Source organism: Perna viridis, chromosome 10 (genome assembly GCF_037379345.1).
Source record: "Perna viridis isolate PV_CMFRI_1.1 ecotype Kerala chromosome 10, ASM3737934v1, whole genome shotgun sequence".
Classification (NCBI taxonomy): domain Eukaryota; kingdom Metazoa; phylum Mollusca; class Bivalvia; order Mytilida; family Mytilidae; genus Perna; species Perna viridis.
The window spans coordinates 15,380,892-15,405,462 of NC_142454.1; the positions used below are offsets into that span (position 1 = coordinate 15,380,892).

Consider the following 24,571-nt stretch of genomic DNA (forward strand, 5'->3'; position numbering starts at 1 on the left):
ACATTTCAATTAAATTTCACGAAATTACTAACGTCAGATATGATCAATAGGATATGTCTTTGAGGAGGTAGACCTAGGATAAGAGACATAACTCTTGAAATCAGTGATATATTTGGATCATATTCAATTTCACCATAGTCTATCAAGAATTTATTTGAAACAGAATGAAATCAATCCTAGTTACTCTGATGCTTACATGAGGCTGATATGATTTGCTGAATACAAACGTTCCTATGATTTGCAAGAGTCTTGTCCTTTACCCTATGTCTACCTCCTTAAAACAGCAATAAAACCAATCTCCGTTCAGTGAAAAAAAAATTCGGTTACGTCCAATGAAGTAAAAGATTTGATTAACAAACAACTTTGCATTCTTGCATGATTTTAGGACATGTCAAATGATTGCCTTTCATCACACCATTAATGAGCTGCATGTTATAACATTTTAGACATTTAAGGAGAATTTGGATGTTTAAAAACACACATTAGCATAGGTTAGGTCACGCTTAGGTATATCTGTGTCATTCTACTGAAGCTTACTTAAAGCTGATTTTATCAAAAAGAAGGAACATCGATAAGACAGATTCTTTGTTCTCATTTTTTTCTATATTGATGACGCGTTGTCTTTGAAAATTCAGTATAACAAACTTCCCTGTCATACGTGGAAACATCACTCCAGCACCTGCCTATGGAGTTTTCATATCACAACTCTTACGTTAACCCGGACTTTATCAAAACTACACGGATGTTTTGTACTGTGCTTGACTTCTTACAATTATGCCTCTGGAACAGGGTTATCTGGCTACAATATTAGAGTCAGATAATAAGGTTAAGAGATGACCTCGTTTCTTATTCCGGTTTGAAAATTATAAGCATTATCTTAAAGTGTTGTTTTCATGTTACCATTGCATTTGCATACAGGGCAACTTATAAAGAACACAATGATAACCACGCCTACTTTATTATCATTGTGGAAATTGATGTCACATTAGAAAACAAAATAACGAAATATGTACACATACATGTAGACAATAGTGGAAATCTCAAGGCATAAACATCTTTACTTCTATACAATAAACCCAAAATCGTTTCAAAATAACAGTAATGAAAGAAACTCATGTTTATATTGGCACGCTTTGAAAAAGAATAATAAACATCAGAACAACAAAAACGATAATCATCATTTATTAATTTTTTCCGCAAGATGATTCAATTGGTTTGAAATCACTATATGAGAGAAATGAAAAATTGAATGTATCGAACAAAGGAGTTGCAATTACATGACACAACATCAGAAAGAAATAGGACCTATAACTCACCCATTATGAAAATCAATACGGAATAATACCATATTATTAACTCTATAGTATTGTCTTTAATGCAACTTAAACTACCCTTAAAACACCTACGCCAATCTCGGAAAAACAAAGCCAATATCGCTACTTTTATTAGGCGGATTTTGGTCCGTGTCGTTCGGAAATTTTTCAATGTAATGGAAAACGGTCGGAATTTTCGGAACTTTACATTTAGAGTATTATCAAAGAGTTTCAGATGATTTGTGGGAATGTCAAAACAAGGTCTATACTACACAATTTTCAAAAAGAGTGTTTGCATGTAAATAGGTTGTTGCATAAGAAGATGAGACGATCAACAAAACACTTGCAAATAGCTAACATTTAATCTCACTAAATATGCCTTGTATGTAATAAAATCTGCATGCCTTAAGTGTGAATGTGTAGGTTATACGAAAGTCTTCATGACAATTATATCTTAAAGGTTATCTTACTAAGTGTACGTTATTTTATTTTTTTTTTTCAAAATGACTTTGGGCAGTCCAAGCTGAAGAGAATAAAAGTTGAAACATGTAGTTAATTTATAAAAATATCATTACGTAGTGATTTTGATATTGACTGAGTTATGTATATAGGTCTTCGGTTCGTCATATTTGGCCTTCGGTTTTATCTTAGGTAAACATGACCACCCTGGGTCCTATCTCAGCCAATTTGAAAACCACAATGATAAGTAATAAGAACATAGAATTGCATCGTACCGTGTATTATGAACAGTTTTTTTATCAAGTTATTATTTTATTGTTTTCATAATATAAATTAATAGTATTGCAATATTGCAAGATAATAATGGTGCTGAGAGTCTTTTAGGTAAAAATATTCGAGAGTGATTCCTCGTGTTGTTTATTTCACAGGAAACATCCTGGTGTCGATTTCACAAAAAGTCGTAAATGTAAAGTTGATCGTAAGTGATGACGTCACAACCTGAAATAATATTGTGACGTCATCACTTACGATCAATTTCACACATGATTTTTTATGAAAAGGACTGCTGTACCTCACTGCTTTCTATAAATTGATATAATTAATACGTTTATTTAACAATGAAATACATTTCGTTATCTCTGCAAAAAGAAGAATTGGTCGAACCAATAGAAAAAAGAACGAACCGAAGTCAGTTTGATAGTTGACACTAACACAAGGTAACGGTTTTATAGATCAAAAAAAGGAAACAACCGTAAACTGTACAAAAGTAGGATTTAAAAAAACATGGTGTATATGTGGCCGCTATCGAACTTAATAGAATTTGAAACAACTTATTCGGGCAAAGATTTGTCTGGAATAAATATATGAATTTAACCTAAATTTCAAATTTCAATAAATGTACAAGCGTGAAGTGATAATTACCGACCGAGATAGTCTTTGAACATTTTGATAATCGACTCAACGTATTGTTTACCTGACTAAGTCAAAATCAAAATTTGTTGTCATTTTTCATTTAAAACAAAATATGAAATATTTTTAAAAAAAATCATATTTACTGAATATAAACAGTGTAAAAGGAAAACTTCAGTAATATAGCACTAGTGATATATTGGACCTTTCCAATAGTATAAAAATGTGTTGATATCACAACTCAGCTATTTCACTGTAATGATACTTTAGAAACAAAAAAAAATGTAACTATATAATAAAATGTTTTTTTGCATGAAAATGGATCAATATTGACCCTCAATTGCTCGTGCATGATGATATTTATCTGGGCAAATAATGACCAACTTTCATGCAATAACGGTATATCATAAAATATATATGGAAGAGTTTGTCTTGCACCTGTAACCAACAAGGCAAGACAAAAAAAAAATGAAAGAACAGTACTGAAAATAGGATGGTGTCATGAATGTAGAAGAAATTCTATGTGGAACTCATCACTTTTGGCTTTATCTTCATAGAAATTGATTTCAGAGCAACGTATTTCCGGAAAGTCCGCCAGTAAATAGTATCTTTACTGAAAGTTCCTGGGAGTTTGTAAAAACCATTTGCATTAGCAGCTGCACAGCTTCTATACCACCAACCTCCTTTCCTGCCTTCCATGCTGTCAGAAGCACAGTTGTATGATGAATAATCATTATCGTGGTCTAATGTTGTGAACTTCATTCCATTTATAATTTGGAGTTCAGTTATAGAATCACCTGTAAAAGAAAACAATCTGTTCTGAATTACAAGGAGGAACGTCAATCAAGAAATAACACGACAACCTTCGATCAAGAAATACGGTATCCATTTAATAGATTTTTGGTTTTTAGTACATTGTTGACAATAGATTCAAGTCTTTTCAAGAATGTTTTATCAAAATTTGCGGATAATTTGTGATGTTCACTTTTTCTTACCATGCTTTAATGGACGTCGACTTATTTAAAGAAAAAATATATCAATATATTTTTACCTGCTTTCTATACCTTTCGTTCTAATATGTTTTTAAACCAAGGTATGTATCAAATGTTTATCCCTGATTTTATTTTGTTAAATTACGATTTAATATCTCATCATATATCGTTTCCAAATGTACAATTGAAAACTAAATCAATGCTAGGACGTGTGAAAGAATTACCATGGTCTATAAGAAGTAATCGGATATCAGTAATAACTTTTATCATTCTATTGTTTACTGGTTGACCAGCTGATGTTAAGAAGTCCAAAGTATTGAAAGTAAACGGTCAAATTATCTGATGTTAATGGTCAGTACCAAATTTTGGAACGCTACTTATTGTTTAGATTTTCCAATTATAAAAAATCGCATCGGCATACCTGACTTGGACATATCAATGTATGGATCTGCAATTCAATACAGATTGTAAATGATGGTGTGGGCTATATCACACAAAGCGGACTGCCCAAACACAAACGGTATGAACCATTAAACCGATGTACGCCTCGCCAACGGCTCGACCAATATTATTTTTCTTGGTCAATATCACTATTTTTAGGCAACCCACAGTATGTGATATTGCTCTCACTATCATAATTTAGTACATTAAATTAAAGATTATCTGTAACGTCCACATTTGCAATTCTGATCGAAATATTATTTTTAAATTGATCCAAGGAACACCCTTTATATATGTTCTACATATAGATTGTTTTCTGTTGCAGACAAACCATTCGAATTGTTCATGTGATCGCTAATAAATCACAAAGCCATATCTTGATTAGCAACAATCTAACGGTAGTTATAGTAACCTGCTGTTCCACTGTAACCCCCTATGGTGAGCCGATATTGTGTTGATTCGTCTTCAACTCTAAATAATGTATACTCGGCGTATGCAGTAAATCCATTGGCGTCTTCCATGTCAAATCGTAAAGTGTAGTTTTTCGAATTTGTGATAATATTAAGGTTGTCATTTCCTGCAATAGGATATGCAGTCATAATGTATCAAGATACGTATTGACTGGGTGAAAGGGAACAAGTTTTTGTTTAACAAGATGCTGCTGCAGAGTGTACTTAACAATTTTTTAAAGTTAAGACACTGGACAAAATAATGAATCACACTTGGTAAAACCGAGATTTTACGCGGAGTATTCGGTATGTTTCTTGCTGTTTTCTGTGGGAACTGCCATCAATATTAACAATATAGAAAAAAAAGTAACAGCTATGGAGAAACACAACAAATGCGCCATCGTATAACGATAAAAATAGTAAAAACTCACACAAAAAAAATACATTAATCACCAACATTGTCAAACACTGTTGACATTATGGTCAAATCATTCATTTCTTACCAAGTGATATGCTACATGCGCAGCAGACAACTTGTAAATAGTGGAAAATATCCGAAATCCATTAAACATGCGTCATTAATCACTTATTTTTTAAAATGTTTGAATTTGATCTTGAAATTGACATCACAAAGTAATAAAAGGTACGGTTAAACCAACGTAGGGCCAAAATTTTACTGGAAGATTTCAGAAGATATAAAATGTCTATCTTGGTGTACGTTTTAATACATTGGCACTCATGACATTTCTAAAAATGAGTTCAATCGAAAAAAATAACATCTATTATAGCCGGATCTGTCTACGGATATCCGTGTATATTAAACATATTTTAAGAGCATTTCATTTAATTAAATACAGACCTTGCTAGAGCATAATTACGCGTAGGCATATAAAATTAATAACTCAAATACTTTGATCAGTCTCATAAATTTAACATACAACATTTGCAATTTACCGAGCCAATATTCTTTACTTGTATTCCCAAATCCCACTTTGTACGCTTGCCAATTCAGATAAAAATATGTTGTTCCATCTATCCTCCGCTGTACAATCTGCGTAGAAAAAAAAACACTTCTATTTATATATATATATATACATACAAACGTCTTAGAATGCGACGACTCTTAAACTGATACAGGAATGATCATGTAAGCATAGAAGGGTCTGAAAAATTCCCAACGATGTTAAAACTGTCAACTTTACGAAGCAAGATTTTGGTCGTTCCCTCTGCGGGCTAGGCTATAAATTAAAGCTTTCGCTGGCCGGGTCATTCCTCGTCGTAGGTTTAATCTAGGGCTGTAACTTAGTACACGATGTATGGTTGTACGGGACATGTCATCTAGAAGTTATTTTCTAGGATAGTGGATCAAATTAACGATACATGTCACAACAAATTAATATTATACAAACGCCTCAGTATGTGACGACTCTATTCGCTACACTGCTCCATCGGATAAAATTGATACTGGGAAGATAATGTAAACTTATAGAAGGATCTGAAAAATTCCCAACGATGTTAGAACTCTCAAATGTGCGTAGCTAATATTTGGTCGTTCCAATCGCAAGAATATATATATCCTAGCTGTATATATACAACGTTTCAGAATGTATATATATATTCTTGATTCAATTTAACTTTTATATGTTTTATATTAATCACTCCAGTTCAAACGGATATTAGGATAGTTATGCTACTGTCCAAACCTGGATACGTTTTCTGGAATAATGTCCGTGTTGCCTGACTGTTTAGGAAGGATCTGTGTTAAATAACGATCTTAGAAATTAATAATCAATAAAATTTCCGGCACATTGGAAGAGGGGTAAATTATTTAAAACAAAATGGAATTAGATCAGATTTTTTAAAAAAATCAATTAAAAAATGTTAAACATATTAAAATGGGGTTTAAAGAGTAAGTTTTTGTAAGAATCGACTAAATGGGAAATACCAGAAACATGCTTGTCAAAGACCCACCGACCGGACGATGTAATTTCACTCGAGAATTTTGTTTTAAATCAAAAAGACCACTATATAATCATTGAATTGCTTGATTTTTCAGGAATTTTGAAAAAAAGGGTTTTTTTTTTGCCATAGTTATCTGCCCTTGGACTATTCATTTTAGGTGTATTTAAATGAAACTATATCACAATTTACCAGATTACATGGAAAATCTTGTCTTTTTTTCTTGCTTTTGATGGTCAAAATAGTCATTACACTTTCACAATGATGGGTTTTTTATACCGTGTTTCATCCGCTGCATGATTTGTACAGACTGAAACTTTAATTGAATTCAATCAGGCAATGACCATTGATATTTGCTTAAAATGGTTATCAGTTATCCTGTTTAAAAACTTTACCAATAGTTTATTGTACATGACATATAAGCTTGATAACTAGAAATCATGATTGATCCATTGATTGATTAACTGATTGCCTGTTTGTTAGCTTAATTGCATATTATTCATAATCTACCGTCCATGCAGTTCCACACTCCAATCTCATGTCACAGAACACATCTACATTCAGATCGTCAGTCGGGTTTATGGTGTAAATGCCATTGTCACTTCCAAGTGGTACTTCAGAACAATCCCTAGGAGCAATAGTATCTATATCTGTAATTAGTTATAAAATACTAATAAGTAATTATGGTGTTCCTATATATTTAATTCTTATGCTGCTTTTGAGAAGAAAATCCTTGAAACACGTGTACAGCGTATCAAATGTTTTTGTATTGTAGAGTACCAGCATAAGTAAAATATATATATGTATGTGTAATATAATTCAAACTGCTTCATGAAAGTTTCATTCTAATCACCCACAACAAATCCTTTTTTGAATAAATTGAATATTTCTAATTCCCCACTTTCCAAGAAAAAAAATGTCTGTTTCCTGTGGCCCTACCTACCCAAGTTTTGCCCCTACCATAAACATATTATTGCCATTTTGGCTCCAGCACTGTTAAAGTCCCTATCACCATAATGTACCTACTCTATTTTTTAGCTGGTAGCAGGAAACAAGACTATTATAAATTTTAGTTTTAGGACCTTTCATCTGTGGTAACATCCCTTCATCACCTGCGTATGGAGTGTTCATATCACAACTCATACGTTATGCCAGAGCTTGCCGAGACCACGAAGACTTTTTGTATTGCGCTAGAATTCTAACAAAAGGGCTTCTGGTGCAGCGTTGTGTTGCTACAAGATTGAAGTTATCACTACAAAAGTTTTATGGTCGTCATCATAAACTCGCGGATCGTTACGGTGTGTCCATCTGCGCCATGAAAACTGATTTGTTCAACGTGTCATAATTTTCCTTTCCTCTTTCTTCTACCCCGGACTTGACTTTTTATGAGCAACTCGGTGGGTGTTTCTAGAAAAACGGAGGACACTTACCATACCCGGTGCGCCTGGTCCATGCTCCCAGTTTTTAGTGTTCGAGTTGTTCATTTGCTTTTGTTACTTTGTATGTATGATCTTAGTTAATTTATGTTCTTTGTTGTGTGTCTCTTTTCGATGTCCGGTCTTTTTTCCCTGGATTACATTCTTTTGATTACCGCTATATCCTTGGTTCCCTTGATTACTCTTTCACTGTAGCGACTTTGTCTCCATTACAAATTTCAAAATTTCACTACCTTCAACATCTCGAGATGAAAACCTTGAAATTTGTTGTTTACGAAAATTTTAATTTTGTAGTCAAAATATGACAGAAAAATTTAAGTGATTAAGGTTTGATTGGTATATATATAAGTGTCATGCTGAAAAATCGCAATTACAATTTAATATCAGAGGATAGCTATATTGATGTATACTATCAAAATTACCTTAGGTATACTATTCATACCCGTTCTCTGTGTTGAATTAAGCATGAAAGGTTACATTTTTTTATTAAAAGGAACCCACTTGTGTAGAATTTAAGATTTAATCGAGGAATCTTTTTGCAGTTGATCTAAAACCTGAACAAACCTGCATTAGGATATTTCCTGAGATATGTCCGTCCTGTGCCATTAACTATTTTAGGAAAACAGCAATTATATAAACTACAAGATGTATGTTCCTGATCATACATGTAATTAGCCGAGCAGCAATTCGGATTCTTACTGCATTGAGCAGAACATGATGTTACTGATTTCGAGAGAAATTTGTCTAAAGTTTTTACACTAGAATCAACAGACTTGTCTTTCTCAACTACAAACTTTTGAACCGTTTTTATTGCTTCAATTGCTAATCCACACTTAAATATAAACAATAAAATTAAACTTTGAAAGTTCATTTTGTTAACATTAAATGAAAAATGTGTTATATCACAGAGTCAAGCAATAAGTATCTGCATAGCAAACACGCTTAACATATTTAAAACCAAAACTAAAAACATTATCGATTTATACCGTTTATCAAATATTTATTAAGGATGCTTTACAAAGTAGTTAAACAAGTTCATGGAAAAGGAAATGCCACATAAAATGAAAAGGCTTAGGTGAAGTCAGGGATTAATTTCATCCACTTACTTTTTATTGAATAGCAATGATTTTTGTCGGTATTTTAGTGAAATAAGTTATGCTATATATTTTTCTTTTTGATTACATCTGTAATATAATTATTTCAAAGCTTGAAGTAAAATCAAGGTTGACCACGCCGATGCACATTTCTCTTTCATTATCATCGTAGAGCTTTGATACAAAATTTCCTCTTTTCCCATTTTAGAATATTTAATGTATGGAAATGTTAACGGACTGAGTAAATGAGGTTAAGAAAGATCTCCTACATTAGGAAATTTAATTATGGACATTTATATTAAAACTTAATTAACAACGCTGAAATTGGGGAAAATACACAATAGTTTTATGATGTGATATCTTTCATCGATAAATATTAGATATACTGTATATTTCAATATTATTGTGTTTCCTTCTCTTCCACGTGTTTTATACATATGCTAAAAAGTCACGTGATCACGTGAATTGGTAATCCAAACTTATAATATCTTACAAGATCAATGACTTTGGATTTTTCATTGCAAATTATTCCTAACTATCAAGCCAATTTCTAGCTGCTACTACTGTGTAGATGTTTGAAACGGTACAGTCATTTTCTTAGACACTGTTTTCTATACGGCAATTTTCTGGCTAGCTTTTCCTCTTTTTTTCATTAGGGTTTGACTTGTTCAATAGTTTTCTTTTTTGGTATTCGAATATTTTTATAATTCCTTGTTTTATGATATATTATAGTTACGTGTTGTCTTATTTATGAATATAAAATACTTCAATTTTGTTATACAAATGTAACTTCAAGCTCTTATTAAGTGAAGTAAACATTGACGTTCTATGACTTGTTTTTAAAATAAAACATAATGATTAGACAGTCAAGAGTTCTATTTCGATGCATTGTTGAACTAAACCTTAAATATATGAATTTCTTATCAAGCAAGGGTTTGGATGGAATGACTTATTTTATAGTGAGAACTGAATATATCAATAAATCCCATATAAATATAAATCGGAATTCAACCATATCCATGTACAAGTAATTGTACTATCTCAAAATTGTATCTTGTATATTAGTTACTACTATCAAATTGAATATGTCTTTTTTATATGGTGGAACATTTTGAGAGGTTTTCGTAATAAATCATGTAATTGGGAGCTGTTTATAAACGTAATTTCTTTACACTTAGTTTTAATTTGCCGTTAATATAAAAACAAACGAAAACTAAGCTTCTTTCGACTACCCTGGACTTGACTTTTTATGAACAACTTGGCGGGTGTTTTTAGAAAAGCAGACGACGCTTACCTTACCGGTGCACCTGGTCCATGCTCCCAGTTTTTAGTGGAGTCCGAGTTGCTCATTTACTTTTGTTACTTTGTATGTATGATTTTAGTTACTTTATGTTCTTTGTTGTGTATGTCTCATTTCCATGTCTGGTCTTTGTCCCTGGATTACATTCTTTTGATTACCGCTATAACCTTGGTTCCCTTGATTACTCTTTCATCGACAAAAGAGCAACCTAGAAGATTTTTTATCAATAACAAAAAAAAAGAAAAAAAAATAGCCATCACAGTATTCACAGTTATCAAATCTCGAAATGCAAAATCAGCGTCGGGTCATCCGTGGAAGATTGGTGTGAGTCAATATAAGAACAAAATCTTGATTGAAAAATGTATTTTTACTCATACTGTTACTAGCTCAGAACGTGACACTTTGTTTGACTAATGCTCAAGACATATTTTAGTTAGGGAAAACATCGAGTAAAAAAGGTTAGACTAAAACTATTCGTCCTATTCATATTGGAAGACAAAAACTATGTTTACAAGAAAAATCTCAAGAGATCTGTGTTATATACGTATTACACTAGATATTTGCTGAAAAGATTTACTGAAGTATGTAATGGAAAAATAATAAATTATGTAGTATCAGAGGGCAATCGTTTGATTCATGACATGAATCTTTACAGCATCTTTACAGCATCTCACGTTTACGCATGAGAAAGATTTTGTAAAGATTATTTTTAATTGAAAATATATGATGCAATCAAAATACAAATGATTTTTTTCATTTTTTATTATTCTAATAAATAATGAGTGGAAACCACTACAAACGCTTGTATATACTGACCATTACATGTCTACATGTATATCCTCATCCCAGGGCTGGTTACACTTGAGGTGACATAAAGACTCGGGTTGATACAGCATTTGATACAGATTTTGACATGTCATGTTCATTATTTCATATCTTTTAAAGATACATCAAGTATGGTCTGTGAAGATGTGCGATATAGAATATGGGTCTAGAGGTGCGATATAGGGTATACGATATAAGTCTAGAGGTGTGATCAAGAGTATGCAATATAGAATAAACGATATAAGGTTTAAACAAATACTTATAATGCATATACAAAAGAGTTATATTTTAATCCAAATATTAGAAGTGTTTGTATATCACACATACTTTTCAATTTCTTCATTAAAAAGATGTATAATGGTCCAATAGGAAATATATTCAGGGGTATATTTTTTTTTATTTGAGATGTTTTCACAGATACACAGGCTAGGCAAATACATATTTCATGGCAAAATATATAAAAAAATTTCTTTTAAAAAAAATCTAGGGTCCTCCCAATTTTAGATCGATAAAAGATGTGTCATATATATATATTTGATTTTTTTTTCAATTTATTTCTGGGTCACAGAGATGCACTTCCTATATTCACTGTACGGACAATCAATTATTTCACTTCATGTAAATTAACTTTAATAAATTGTTATAAATGATTACAATTGCTGTCATTAAAATCAAATTGTAATGAACATTGTCAATTGGAACCAACATTTTGTAACATAATGAACATTTATGATGAATGCACAAAACCAATTCATCAAATAAAGATAAAAGGTTTTACGGTAGCTGTGTTTTATCTAATATGTCATGTTTTCTATTAATTTTTTAAATAGTTTTAAAAAGTTTGTTATTATGCACACCATACAATGAATTTGCAAGTGCAATAAGGTAAAATCCGACGAACAACATTCACCATATTCAATCAATAACCATTTAATAAAAACAAAGATTTTGTTCTGTATCGAAGTATTTTACTTGTTAAAATCACATATTTATCCAATATTGCACTAATACAGTACCTGTATGGGATATACTTCCCATTTTATGGGGTATGGGGCAACGGGGCATGGGCAATTGGGAATGGGGGATGGGGCAATGGGGCATGGGGAATGAGACAATGGGTAATGTGGCATTGGGAATAGGGTAAATGAATAGGGGAATGGGGCGAGGGAATAATTTTGATTGGTCAGTCAAACAAATTGTTCTGTCTTTTTTCGCAAGCAACGTACATATCACAATTCTATGACAGCAATTAAAATAATTTTTAAACAAGATTGTTTTAGAATAATGTTTAATTATTTAATTATTACATGTGTCGCAATTCATTATTCATTGACATTTTTTAAAATATTAACCGGAAGTGCATTTGTTATTGTCGGAGACACTCGTATGATTTTAATATTGACAAATTAAACACATTAAGCAATAATAACAAGACAAGTTAAAACAATAATAGAATGTTTAGTCCCTTAGCTTTCAATTGGCAGAAATATGTCGTTCGTTGCAACCTCGAAAAGGATAACAATATTGCCGTTTTTAATGTTAGAAGAATTTTAGACAATTATTGAAATTAAAACTGTTGGCATCCTAACAATATGCAGAAATGTGTAATTTTTAAGTAATTTAACTAAAATCAATATGTCACAGCCAAACCTATCATGCCTATTGTGACAATTTTAACGTTTTAAACCATAATATAAGATCATAAAAGTACTGCACAAAGGTAAATTCAAGTATCCACACTCATTCAATTATTCAATTTGCAAAAAAAATATCTCATTTTCAAGAATTTGGTCTGAAATATATGTATCACAGCCATCAACAGAATAATGATATAGACAATTTTAACATTTTTTTACAATCTATATAGACTAATAGGTATATTCAAATTATTCCCACACATACAATTTGCAAAATATGTCATTTTTGAAGATTTTTGACTGAATTATGAGTGTCCAACCGGATACTAATATTGCCATTTTTAATATCTTTAACAATAATTTTGGACCATTTTTGTAATTAAATTAATTCACACCCTTACAATCTGCAGAAATATGCCATTTTTGGGAAAGTTGACTGAAATTGATGTGTCAAAGCATTACACATGATACTTTTTTGACCATTTTAATATTGTAAACAATAATATAAGACCATTTAGGATATTTTAAGTGTTCACATTCATTCAATTTTCAAAAAAATATCTCATTTTAAAAAATTTGTTCTGAAAAATATGTATTACAGCCATCAACACAATAATGATATCGACAATTTTAACATTGTTTACATTAATTTTAGACTAATAGGTATATTAAAAATGTTCGCATACATACACTTTGCAAAAATATGTCATTTTGAAGATTTTTGACTGAAATGTGAGTGTCGTAACCACCAATCGGATACTAATATTGCCATTTTTAATATCTTTAACAATAATTTTGGACCATTTTTGTAATTAAATTTATTCACACCCTTACAATCTGCAGAAATATGCCATTTTTGGGAAAGTTGACTGAAATTGATGTCTCAAAGCCACACACATGATACTTTATTTGACCATTTTAACATTTTAAACAATAATATAAGACCAGTAAGGATATTTTAGGTGTTTGCACTCTTTTAATTTGCAAAAAGATATCTCATTTTCAAGAATTTGGTCTGAAATATGTGTATCACAGCCATCAACATAATAATAATATAGACAATTTTAACATTGTTTTACATTAATGTTAGACTAATAGATATATTACCTAATATTGCCATTTTTAATATTTTTAACAATAATTTTGGACCATTATTTTAATTAAACTTATTTGCACCCTTACAATCTGTAGAAATGTGTCAATTTTTAGAAATTTGATTGAAATAAATGTATCACAGCCCATATATAATGCTTGTTCTACCAATTTTAACATTTTAAACAATTAGTTAAGACCATTAATGTAATTTTAAGTGTTGCCACTCATTTAATTCGGAAAAATATCTCATGTTCAAGAATTTGGTTTGAAATATATCAATCAACAAAAACCTTATCTGGACAATTTTTACTTTTTTAAAAAATAATTTTAGAAATCAAAATCATTCACAATGTATACATATATCTATATTTTTAAGAATATTGTGCATTATTACTTCTCATGCAGCTCGGAGTGTCGATTATACATGAAAACAATGCACATACCGCGTGATTTCTGTAATTCGCGAACTCGCCGACGAGATTCTAAAATCAATATTGATTGCACAAAACTTTTTGCATCCTTATCTATTATAGGTTTTTGATGAAACATGTACTTTACTTTTTTTTTCTTTTCGGAATGGGGAAAATATTTGACAACGGGAAATAAGTCGATGCAATGGGGGGGTGAAGCAATGGGGAATGTGGCTATAGGGAATAATGTGATTGGGCAATGGGGGGTGGGGCTATGGGGAATGAGGCATGGGGCAATGGGGGATTGGGCAATGGGGAATGGGGGATGGGGCTATGGGGAATGGGGTATGGGGCAATGGGGAATGGGGGATGGGGCTATGGGTGTATAGGGCAAGTGGGAAGTTTATCCCATACAGGGACTGTACAATATGATTTCAAGGTTAAATGACCAATACTTTGACCTCTAAAATAGAAATAGTGTTCGGTGGAAAGCCTTTGTTCCATACTGAATTTAAGAATTCTGATCCCGGGTAGGTATCTCCTTATACAACCATATATTTAAAGAAAAGACAAACTGCATTAGGTTCGATTCTTATGATGAATATATTTAATGCAAAATTCGTTTGTAAAACGCACAAGGCTATGAAAAATTCGAAATCTTTGAAATATGTTGATAACCATCTTGCAGAGTTCTCCTATCTGAAGGAAGATCATAATTAAACTTTTTGATTTTTAACGATAACTTCAAGAGTTGTCTTTATATAAAAAATCCATCAAAAAATAATAACGAAGTAACACTTAATATTTGTCAAGAATCTAAATTAGAAAAGAATTTGTCTCAACATTCAGGTAAATTTAAATTTCCAGAAAATAAAAAAAAACACATTTCATTGGGAACAAATATGCAATCTGTTGATAACAATAATGAGAAAAATATAGCATAATAAATTTAAGAAATGGCAGTCACACACTTGACAGTAGCAGGTGCATCATACCAAAACACCATTTTATGATAAACTGTGTAAAACTAGAAAACAAATGGTTGGAGATGAGCTACATTTACTTTTGACCTGTTGAAAATATATATTTACCATAAACGATATTATATATACACTTCTTTCAAAATATAAAACAAAAGATTTGTAAAAAAAAATTAAAGTCACTAAGTATCAAAAGCAAAGAGAGCCAAATTTATTTAAGTAAGCATTTTGCTAAGAACAAAAGATAAATGCTCTACCGATTATTGCATTGAATATTATTTTATGTAAGCACTCACAAACGATATTGGTGTTATCTCACTTGAAACATACATACACAAAAAAAAGAAGTAGATATGATCACTGTAGGTATATGATAATATGATTGTTAATTTATTACAAATATTTGTCCTTCTTTTCTGTAATTTTTCAAAATCATACAGATAAATATATTTTTATGACGTAAAGTGTTTAAAATGGGGTAAATATGATATGTTTACATTATTTGGAAATAATTTTGACATAAAAAAATTGTATGACAAAATTAGAATCATTAATTCTTCATCTAATTTTTCACCTTAAAGTTATGAACAAGGTTCTTTTTTATGACGAAGACACAATACAAATGTACAAAAGATGATAAAATCTTTAGACAAAACAACACCAACACTTAATACATACTGTCGAAGGACGAATTGTACAGTCACAGAAATACACAAACCATATAGAAAACGCTCAGAATTGGGTGAGGTCGGTTCACTGGAATAAGTATCTTGCATAATTACCCCTAACAGATCAAGTTCGTTGAAAGCAGAAACGAAACACAGTGTATATTCAGTGTATTCAATTGATCTTCCATGTCAAACCGTAAACTGTAGTTTTCCGGAGTAGTCATTATGTTAAGGTTGTCGTCTCCTATAATTAGATTAGTATTTGATACCTAACAATTAGTTTTAATTGTGTAGTATCGGTTTACCCAGTGCAATTCTTTACAAAATTATTTGGGATGTTAAAAAAAAACAATAAAAAAAACAAATTGTTACTGTCTATTGGTTCCAGTTTGAATTTGTGTTAAGGTAAGTAAGTCTACCGACATTGTGTCTAACAATCTAAAGACATCAATTTGTGTAAACTTTAATTTCCACCATGGCTGAGGCCTATAAGTAATGTAATATGACGAAATATCGGATGAATATATGACTAAACAAACAAATCCCGTTTTCGCATTCCCTAATAATACTGGAATGAACAACTTCGGTGACCATTTTGAAAGAGGTAAAACAATTGTTAACTGTTGATTAAAAGTATCCATCCGGTAGATGTTACACGCTTACTGATTGGTTAGTTGTTTATATATAACTGTCAACATGATATGCACATGAAGATACTTTTTAACACGATCTCTACGTCCATTTAGCCGCATAAAGGTTAATAATGTTTGTTCTTGATATCGAATTAAATTTTATTTCATTATTCATTTTACATTTGAATTTAATCTAGATTGTGTTTATGACAACAAATTAAAATTTAAATTATTTATTGATGAAATTCAATTAATATGACTATGCTATCTTAGATCTATATTGGTTCTCGAGAAAATGAATTCGAAAAAAATAACGAAATAAAGTAAAAGATTGAAAGGCTTACAAATAAATTGTTTCCGGGAACATTTGTCAGATGATGACCACTTTTCCTTTTCCTATTCAGTCTACGGCTGGAATGTTTATAAATCTATCGCCAATCTTCATTATATTTAAGTACTGTTTAAATGTGCAAATACCACTATACTGAAGTAATGATATAAATAACAAAAAAAATAGTCATTTCCATATAAACAATTAGAATATATGTTCAAAGTTTCCTAACAAACAAAAATTATAGGCATATCAAAGGGTTATTTCCCTTCAGTCATTAGAGATATATATATATATATATATATATATATTGAAGTATAGTGTTTCTGGAAAAGCAGAGGACGTTTACCCTACCGGTGCACCTGGTCCATGCTCCCAGTTTTAGTCCGAGTTGCTCATTTGCTTTTGTTACTTTGTATGTATGATTTGAGTTACTTTACGTTCTTTGTTGTGTATGTCTGTTTTCCATGTCTAATCTTTATCCCTGGATTACATTCTTTTGATTAACACTATAATCTTGGTTCCCTTGATTACTCTTGCATGCAATGGTAGGGTTCAAACATTTGTGAATGATTGGAAGGGATTAAACCTTGAATGAGTTTAATTTTTTTCAGAAATCTGTTTAAGGGGAAAAGCTTTTTTCAGAAGGGGGAAGGGTAATTAAACAGAAACATCAACTATTTATGCTTGCATACTTCCTCTATTTCTAATTACTTTCCTACAAACCTTACGAATGATTTGCAGAGGTAAGGGTTGGGATGGATTTTAAAAGAAATTGGTCGTTGTAAATGTACTTTGAATTGGGGAAGGGTGGAGTGTTTAGTTTAAAAAATCAATGGTTTAGGCTTGTTACCTTGTTGTCGCCTCTCACAGCATGCATTAGTTTGAGGGTGTTGTCATTTTGTATCTGGTAGTTAGTATGTATACTTAAGTGATAACCTGACTTGAGCCAACAGAAACCAATAGTAAAAAAATATCATTATGCAAAACAAATTAAAACTAACAAAACTAATTTAATTAGTACACTGAACCATTCTCTATCTGATGAAAAGCAGTCGCAATGACGTTTCATTTAAGCTCAGTTCCAATGACAAAACAAAAAATATCTTAACAAAAGCATTTAAAACCAATACAACTGTAAAAGCAGAGGATATATCCGTTACCGCCTCATGATGTCCAGAGATGTTTTAGGTGGTTAACTTTCATATACCAGGTTAATAACGTAGATATTTGGTATTACTCAATCATTTTCCCGTCCTAATCGTTTCTTCAGAATGATGATTAATTTACGGTCAACATAAGAATTAAAAAAAAAACCTACTCTGCACTTCTAACTATACAAAACATACAAGTTGAAAATGAAAAATGAATTTATTTGTTGAGTTTATAAATGTCTGCAAATTATAACATGACTGGTAGGGGAATGTTTTTTTTTTCGGTAACTTTATTTTTAGATTTGTGTATTTCGGTCTTATGTTTAACTAGTTCGCAAGGTATGCTTTCAAAAATATCAAACACGTAAAATTTTAAAGGTATAACCCAAATTTTAAAATACTCCAAAAAGCGCATGTAAGTTGTGAACTGATATCTTTTTTGGAAATTATTAACCAAATTATCATCAAAGTGATATGTTATGCAGTTTACAATCATTATCGACATATTTAAAAATATATATTTAACTGTATACAAGAAAAAAGACTACAACGAAAGGTATAGTAAGGATTAAAATTTGAGATTTAAATATCACTGGGCATACATGTACATGTACCGTTTTCGTCAAACACAGGTAGGTACTTGCTCCCACTATCAAATATGCAGTCCATCTAGTATATAAATTATAATAGGATAATCCCAGATTTAAAAAAAAAAAAATATAGGTAATATGCTAGTGGGGCTGCATATTTGATAGTGGGAGCAAACCCCTTTTCCACAACCGTAAGAATAATGCACGTGAATATAGTCTTGAAGACAACTGTTCGTATTGATAATTACATTTTGTGGATCCAGACCGATCTTCGTATTCAACATATTGATGGTATTCTCTTTGCAAAGGGAGATACTTTTAACAAGAAAAAAATGAAAATGTTAACAGTACAGTAGTTTTTCCCCATCTTTATAATACATGTAAATACGATTTTATGGCCTAACATCTCAATTAAAACAATTGGTTTAATCCGTATAATCTCATTTTTTTTTCTTAATAAAATTAAGCATATACATGTACATATGACATAAAATCTAATTACCCCTGAATTTATAAAATTTAAAACGAAGGCAAAAAATCTATATACATGCACATGACAGGAAGATTTAGCATATCAAATTAACCCAGAAAAACTAGATATCATAATCATTTGATGGAAATTCTCTGTGAACCCCATCTTAATTTTTTTAGGACAGACTGATAGTAAACCATATGCTGAATCTTAGACAATAAAACGGTTTGCAAGGCGCAGCTTGATACTACCGCATTACAGCCATTATCCCTACATCATTCCACTCAAAACCTGAAAAATCAATCCTACCTTGTACCTTGTGGCACAATGCCGAAGCAATCCATGTACTTTCACTCAACTTATTGTCAAAAAATCAGAAACAAAATGTGTTTTTGGATCCTTTGCGACCCTTTACTGGTATTCTTACTTGGCTTAAGTCACAATCCTAATAAAAAGATTACTTGAGTGAAACATGGTACAACTGCAATGTTCAAAGCCCAAACAGTTGGGGCAAGTGTGGACAAAATATTGGAATTTGACACACCTAATCATAAAGACTTACAATTCATTATGGACACAACAACTGGTTTTGACACAATATAGCACAAAACTTGAAATCCAATCAAAAATTTTCAAAATCAGACCAAAAATTGAAATGTGAATTTTTTTTCTGGAGAGGTCCCTTTCTTTGACCCATTATAACTTGAAAACCCTAAGGGATATCTGAAATCTGATTAAACAATGAGGCGGGTATTTTTTTAAGGAATCCAATAAAAAAAATTCTCCAAAATGGACCAAAAATAAACAAGTCATTATTCTTGACATCAGGTAAATGAATATTTCTGGCCGCTAATTTCTAAAAAGCGTCTTTTCCTCCAAAATTAATCCAAGTCTGATCATTGTGGTATAGTATATTGTGAAACAAAATCGTTGAATGCACTCATATGCTTGCTTAAGGTCATGAATAGAACTATAACCCTAAAAATCAATACCAATTTCCTTTTAAATTCTAATAAAGATTAACTAACTAATACTCAAGTAATCCCACAAAAACCAAGTGTCGACGGGCAGATTTTGAACCCTGTTATATAATGTCATGAAGATTAACAAACAAATATTCAAGTTTTTGCATGAAAACCAAGTATCTACATATGATGTTGACGACGCGGACATAAATGAACCATTTTACAACCACAATTGTGCAGTCTTATTAAAAGTAGTACCTTGGTCTCACTTCCCTGAAATTTGAATTGATGCAAATAGGCTCACATGGACTTTTAGTCAAGATGAACAAAAAGGCCAAGTTATCATTGGGGTTAGAGATAATTCAAAATACATGTAAACTGAATATTAATCCCCATACATGTACATGTAGGTGTTAACTAGGCATAATCCTGCAAAATGGCTATTCTTATCCTGCACTTACATGCACATGTATGGCGTTATGATCTGTGTCTGTAATAATATCATACAAACAGTCATTGAAATGTTTTTGTTGGCCGATTTTTCAACTGTCATCATCTTTTTGTCATCAGTGATTTGGTCAAGTCGCATTTTAAAATGTTTAAGAACTGTTTCATTATTTTTATCAAGATAAATATATAAAACATATAAAATACAACATGTTCTAGCATTTAGTTTACCAATGACATGTAAAGAAGGAAAACACAATGAAATATTCAATTCTTTAAATCAAGCAAGATGCTAGAAAAAAGGAAAATTGACTACATCAAATTGAAGTACATTAAAACATATTTCAATTTGTATGTAATTGTACAATTGTACATTGTTTACTAAAAATGTTCTTTTATCGAGTTTTCATGTCTCCAAACATACACATATCTGAAATGCTTCTATTATGTATATATCATTAAAATGTTTTGTGTCATAATCGATTCAAATGTCTGTTCCATTGGCTCCCATTGCATAGTCTCTGGTCTTAGGCCTGTCAACCTCAGTTGACTTCCATAGAAATGAAAAAGCACCAAATTTTAAAAAATCGTTTCAGTTACATATATACAACTGTATCTTAATCAATTAAGGGAGGGTTCATCATTTGGAAAATTCTTAATCAAATGTTATATGAGTTGGGAAATCATTTATATTGTGCCATAGTGGGATAAGTTGAATTTCCAGTGTAATGAACTTTAAAAGCATATATACATGTACCAGGGGGAAAACAAGCACACTTTTCAGTGGAGTCCGATTTGCTTATTTGCCTTTGTTACTTTGTATGTATGATTTGAGTTACTTTATGTTCTTTGTTGTGTATGTCTCTTTTCCATGTCTGGTCTTTGTCCCTGGATTACATTCTTTTGATTACCGCTATAACTTTGTTTCCCTAGATTACGCTTTCAGTTTCCGAAAATCCATAAAGGTGTACGTAATGTACATGTACTTACAAAACGTATAATAAAGTGTTATAGTACCTGTATACAAATGTTTTGAGAGTACAAAAAAGCGTGGCGTTTTTTGGGTTTCATACGATCTGTCGTTAAAAAGTGCAGTCTCATCGGTTAACAAATAAAACAAAGAAATTACTTATCTGACTCACTGTTGGTCATTTTCTTAGGCAAGAAAGTCTGCAGTTCACAACTCGTTCACAAAACAATTTGTCCGTGCACATTAAGTGGCGCCGTATTCTAGTACCAATTACTAGTTCGTCCCCAAAAAGGTTCGCCCTTTTTATAGTTCGTACCAATTTTAAATTCGAAACACCTATTTTATATAAATAATATATATATAAATCTTTTATAAATGTCTATTAAAAGTTATTTTTTACTGATTATATCTCCACAATAATTTTGATGGAATAAATGAACCATGATATAAACTGACCTGAAAATGTATCTTTCTGAGTGGACGAAGAAAGAGTAAAATAAAATTTTGTTTAAGTCTTCTAAAAATAAAAAAAGTGCATAACTTTGAATTTTAGTGACCAGCGTTTCCGAAAGAAAGATGTTTGAGGTTACACGATTTAAATTCATTTTTAATAGTTTCACCAAGTGGCCAGATAAGTTTTACATGGTTCATGTTTGAATAACCTACTAACGGATCAGACATGTATGAGCATGCAGTCCATAAACCAAATGGAAATAAAAAAAAATCATGAAAAGTTATGCTGCGAAAATTGCTTTACATTTTCTTTGGCTTTTCTTGTAATTAAGTCATTTTTGTTTCTGGCATGACTTCTCGGAGCTTATTGTAAAGTATCTTAAGAACAGGTGAAATCTTTTTCCTAGCTTTGCTTCAGTTCTGTGTGAAAATCTAGCCTAAATCTATAAGTTGTCTTTAAATAGTAATGGATTTTTTTCTTCTAATACATCTTGAAGACATGTCTTTAAGACACACTTGCCATGTCTTCAAGACGTACGTCTACAAGACACGTCTTCAAGACATGACATAGTCCAATTCACTGAAATAAGTTTAAAATCCATTTTTGAAGCTACTGATCATTTTTTGACATCATGTTTTCAAGGCACGCCTAAAAATTTTTCTTCGTGTGTCCCGAAGACACTTTATTTTTGATTCCAGGCATGTCTTTAAAGCATGTGTCTTGAGACTTTAAGTGACTTATGTCTCAAGACACTGAGGTCTATTTGCTATGAATTAATGCAGAATAGCAGAAAACTCAACCGTTTTTCACTTTGATAAATACAATATTCAAAAACTACATTGATTTATCTTTCCATTGATATATAATATAGCCATATACATATGTACCATATGGGCCTATTAAACTCGAAAACAAAAGCACTTTTTAATACCTGTACGCAGCACTATGATAATGAAATATTATACACTTTACTGACTTTTTTACCAGAATGTTGTAATGTCCATCGATGATTTTAATACGTTATCTATACTCAAAATGATTAAATATAAACAATAATACAATGAAATTACGGAATTGTTTTTATTGAGAATCAAAATTGATTTTTAAATGTCTTTTTCAGCTGTCAAGGAAGTACAGATACGTATAAACAAACCAAGGTGTCATCGGTTTTTTTTAATAAATTTTGACACTGGTGGCCATTTGAAGAAGCCACACCTTTCTGCATTTTGATTTATCATTAGTTGGAGTGATCATGGATTGTTACTCTTCTTCTTGTTATACATCTTTAATTAATGTGTTTTCTTTTTATCTTTCGTCCTTTAATAAGTGTAATTTGTTTGGAAACAGTCGTTATATTCTTCATTCCTCAAATCTCAGAAACAAGCGGCCTGGTTGCTGTGGTTACAATAAATAATGTTTGAAGTTCAATAGTTTTAGTTAGCTTACAAGGAGTACAACATAGAACCAATTGTGTTGTAATAAAACATTTTATGTTTTCGACTGCATACCTGACCACTGGAGGTACCTGTAATCAAATCTTTTATTAATGATTCTAGTGTCATTGTAAAAGATGCTACATGATGTGTGTGTTTGATAATACTAAGACGTAAATGACAAAGATAGTTGAAGTTGAATTAATTTTCTTTCGAATTTTATTGTCATTTGTGACAACTGTTTGTTGTGGTTGAGATTCAAAAGCTTTAGTGAGCTCACAAGGAGCATGTGTAGAAACATTCGGAAATCATTAGTCACAGCGGGTTACTTCATTTAAAAAAGTAAGATAAACTAAATTCATGTATGTTAAGCTTATTTTTTACAGGCAGGTTTTTATCTATCATATGTCAATCATTGATAATCAAAACATAGCTGGTTTGTATTATTGAAATAAAAGTTGCATGCAAGAAAGGACTAAAAATGGGTGAGGTAGTGAACTTTTAAAAATCCATATTTATACTACTACTTTATTTAAAAAGTAGTGTAAATTGTCGGACAGACTCCTAAGACTTACGTTTTTTCATGATCAGCATATTCCAGTAAAAATGGCCCGATGTAAAGTTTTATTGCATAGTTTATTGCTATATGATATCAAATTGAAGATCAAATTGATTATATAGTGATAATTATTTACCGATGTTTAGTAATGTCCCATGTTTTGGAGGGATTTTTTTGGTTATTTTAATTTACTTTGTCTACTGCGGGAAGTTTCCACCTTTTTCACATTATTTAAATCTTCTTGTGCAACTTTTTTTTATTATTATTATTTATTCATGTAATTTATCAGTTCGCTACGTTGTACATGGATATTGTCATTGTTTTCTGTGTGTGGTTTTTTTTGTTTTTTTTGTTTTTTTTGTTTTTTGGTTTTTTTTTTTTTGGTTTTTTTTTATTATTATTATTATTTTGGCATATTTCAATTATCCATCTAATGGAGTTTCATGGTATTTTGCCAATAATATAATATAATAGCGTGAAAAATTTTCTGATCTTTATCACAAAGTGATCTACTTTTCTTTTTCAAGATGCTCAAAGGGACAGAAGATTTTACAGCTCATCGGATTGACAACCAACGAAAATAACATTTACTGCATT

The 24,571-nt window shown here is 31.2% G+C and overlaps 1 protein-coding gene across 1 annotated transcript; it reads right to left on the reverse strand.

Annotated features, from left to right (window-relative positions):
• Nucleotides 1–2,965: 2,965 nt before the first annotated feature.
• On the reverse strand, nt 2,966–23,544 carry LOC148604693 (fibrinogen-like protein A). The gene is made up of 7 exons (XM_088550214.1): nt 23,491–23,544; nt 8,658–8,790; nt 7,033–7,172; nt 5,518–5,614; nt 4,527–4,691; nt 4,095–4,121; nt 2,966–3,478 (listed from the first exon to the last, which is right to left on the reverse strand). Exons 1-7 carry the CDS (start codon nt 23,542–23,544, stop codon nt 3,201–3,203), a joined length of 894 nt encoding a protein of 297 aa, XP_088406340.1. The 3' UTR covers nt 2,966–3,200.
• Nucleotides 23,545–24,571: the final 1,027 nt, after the last annotated feature.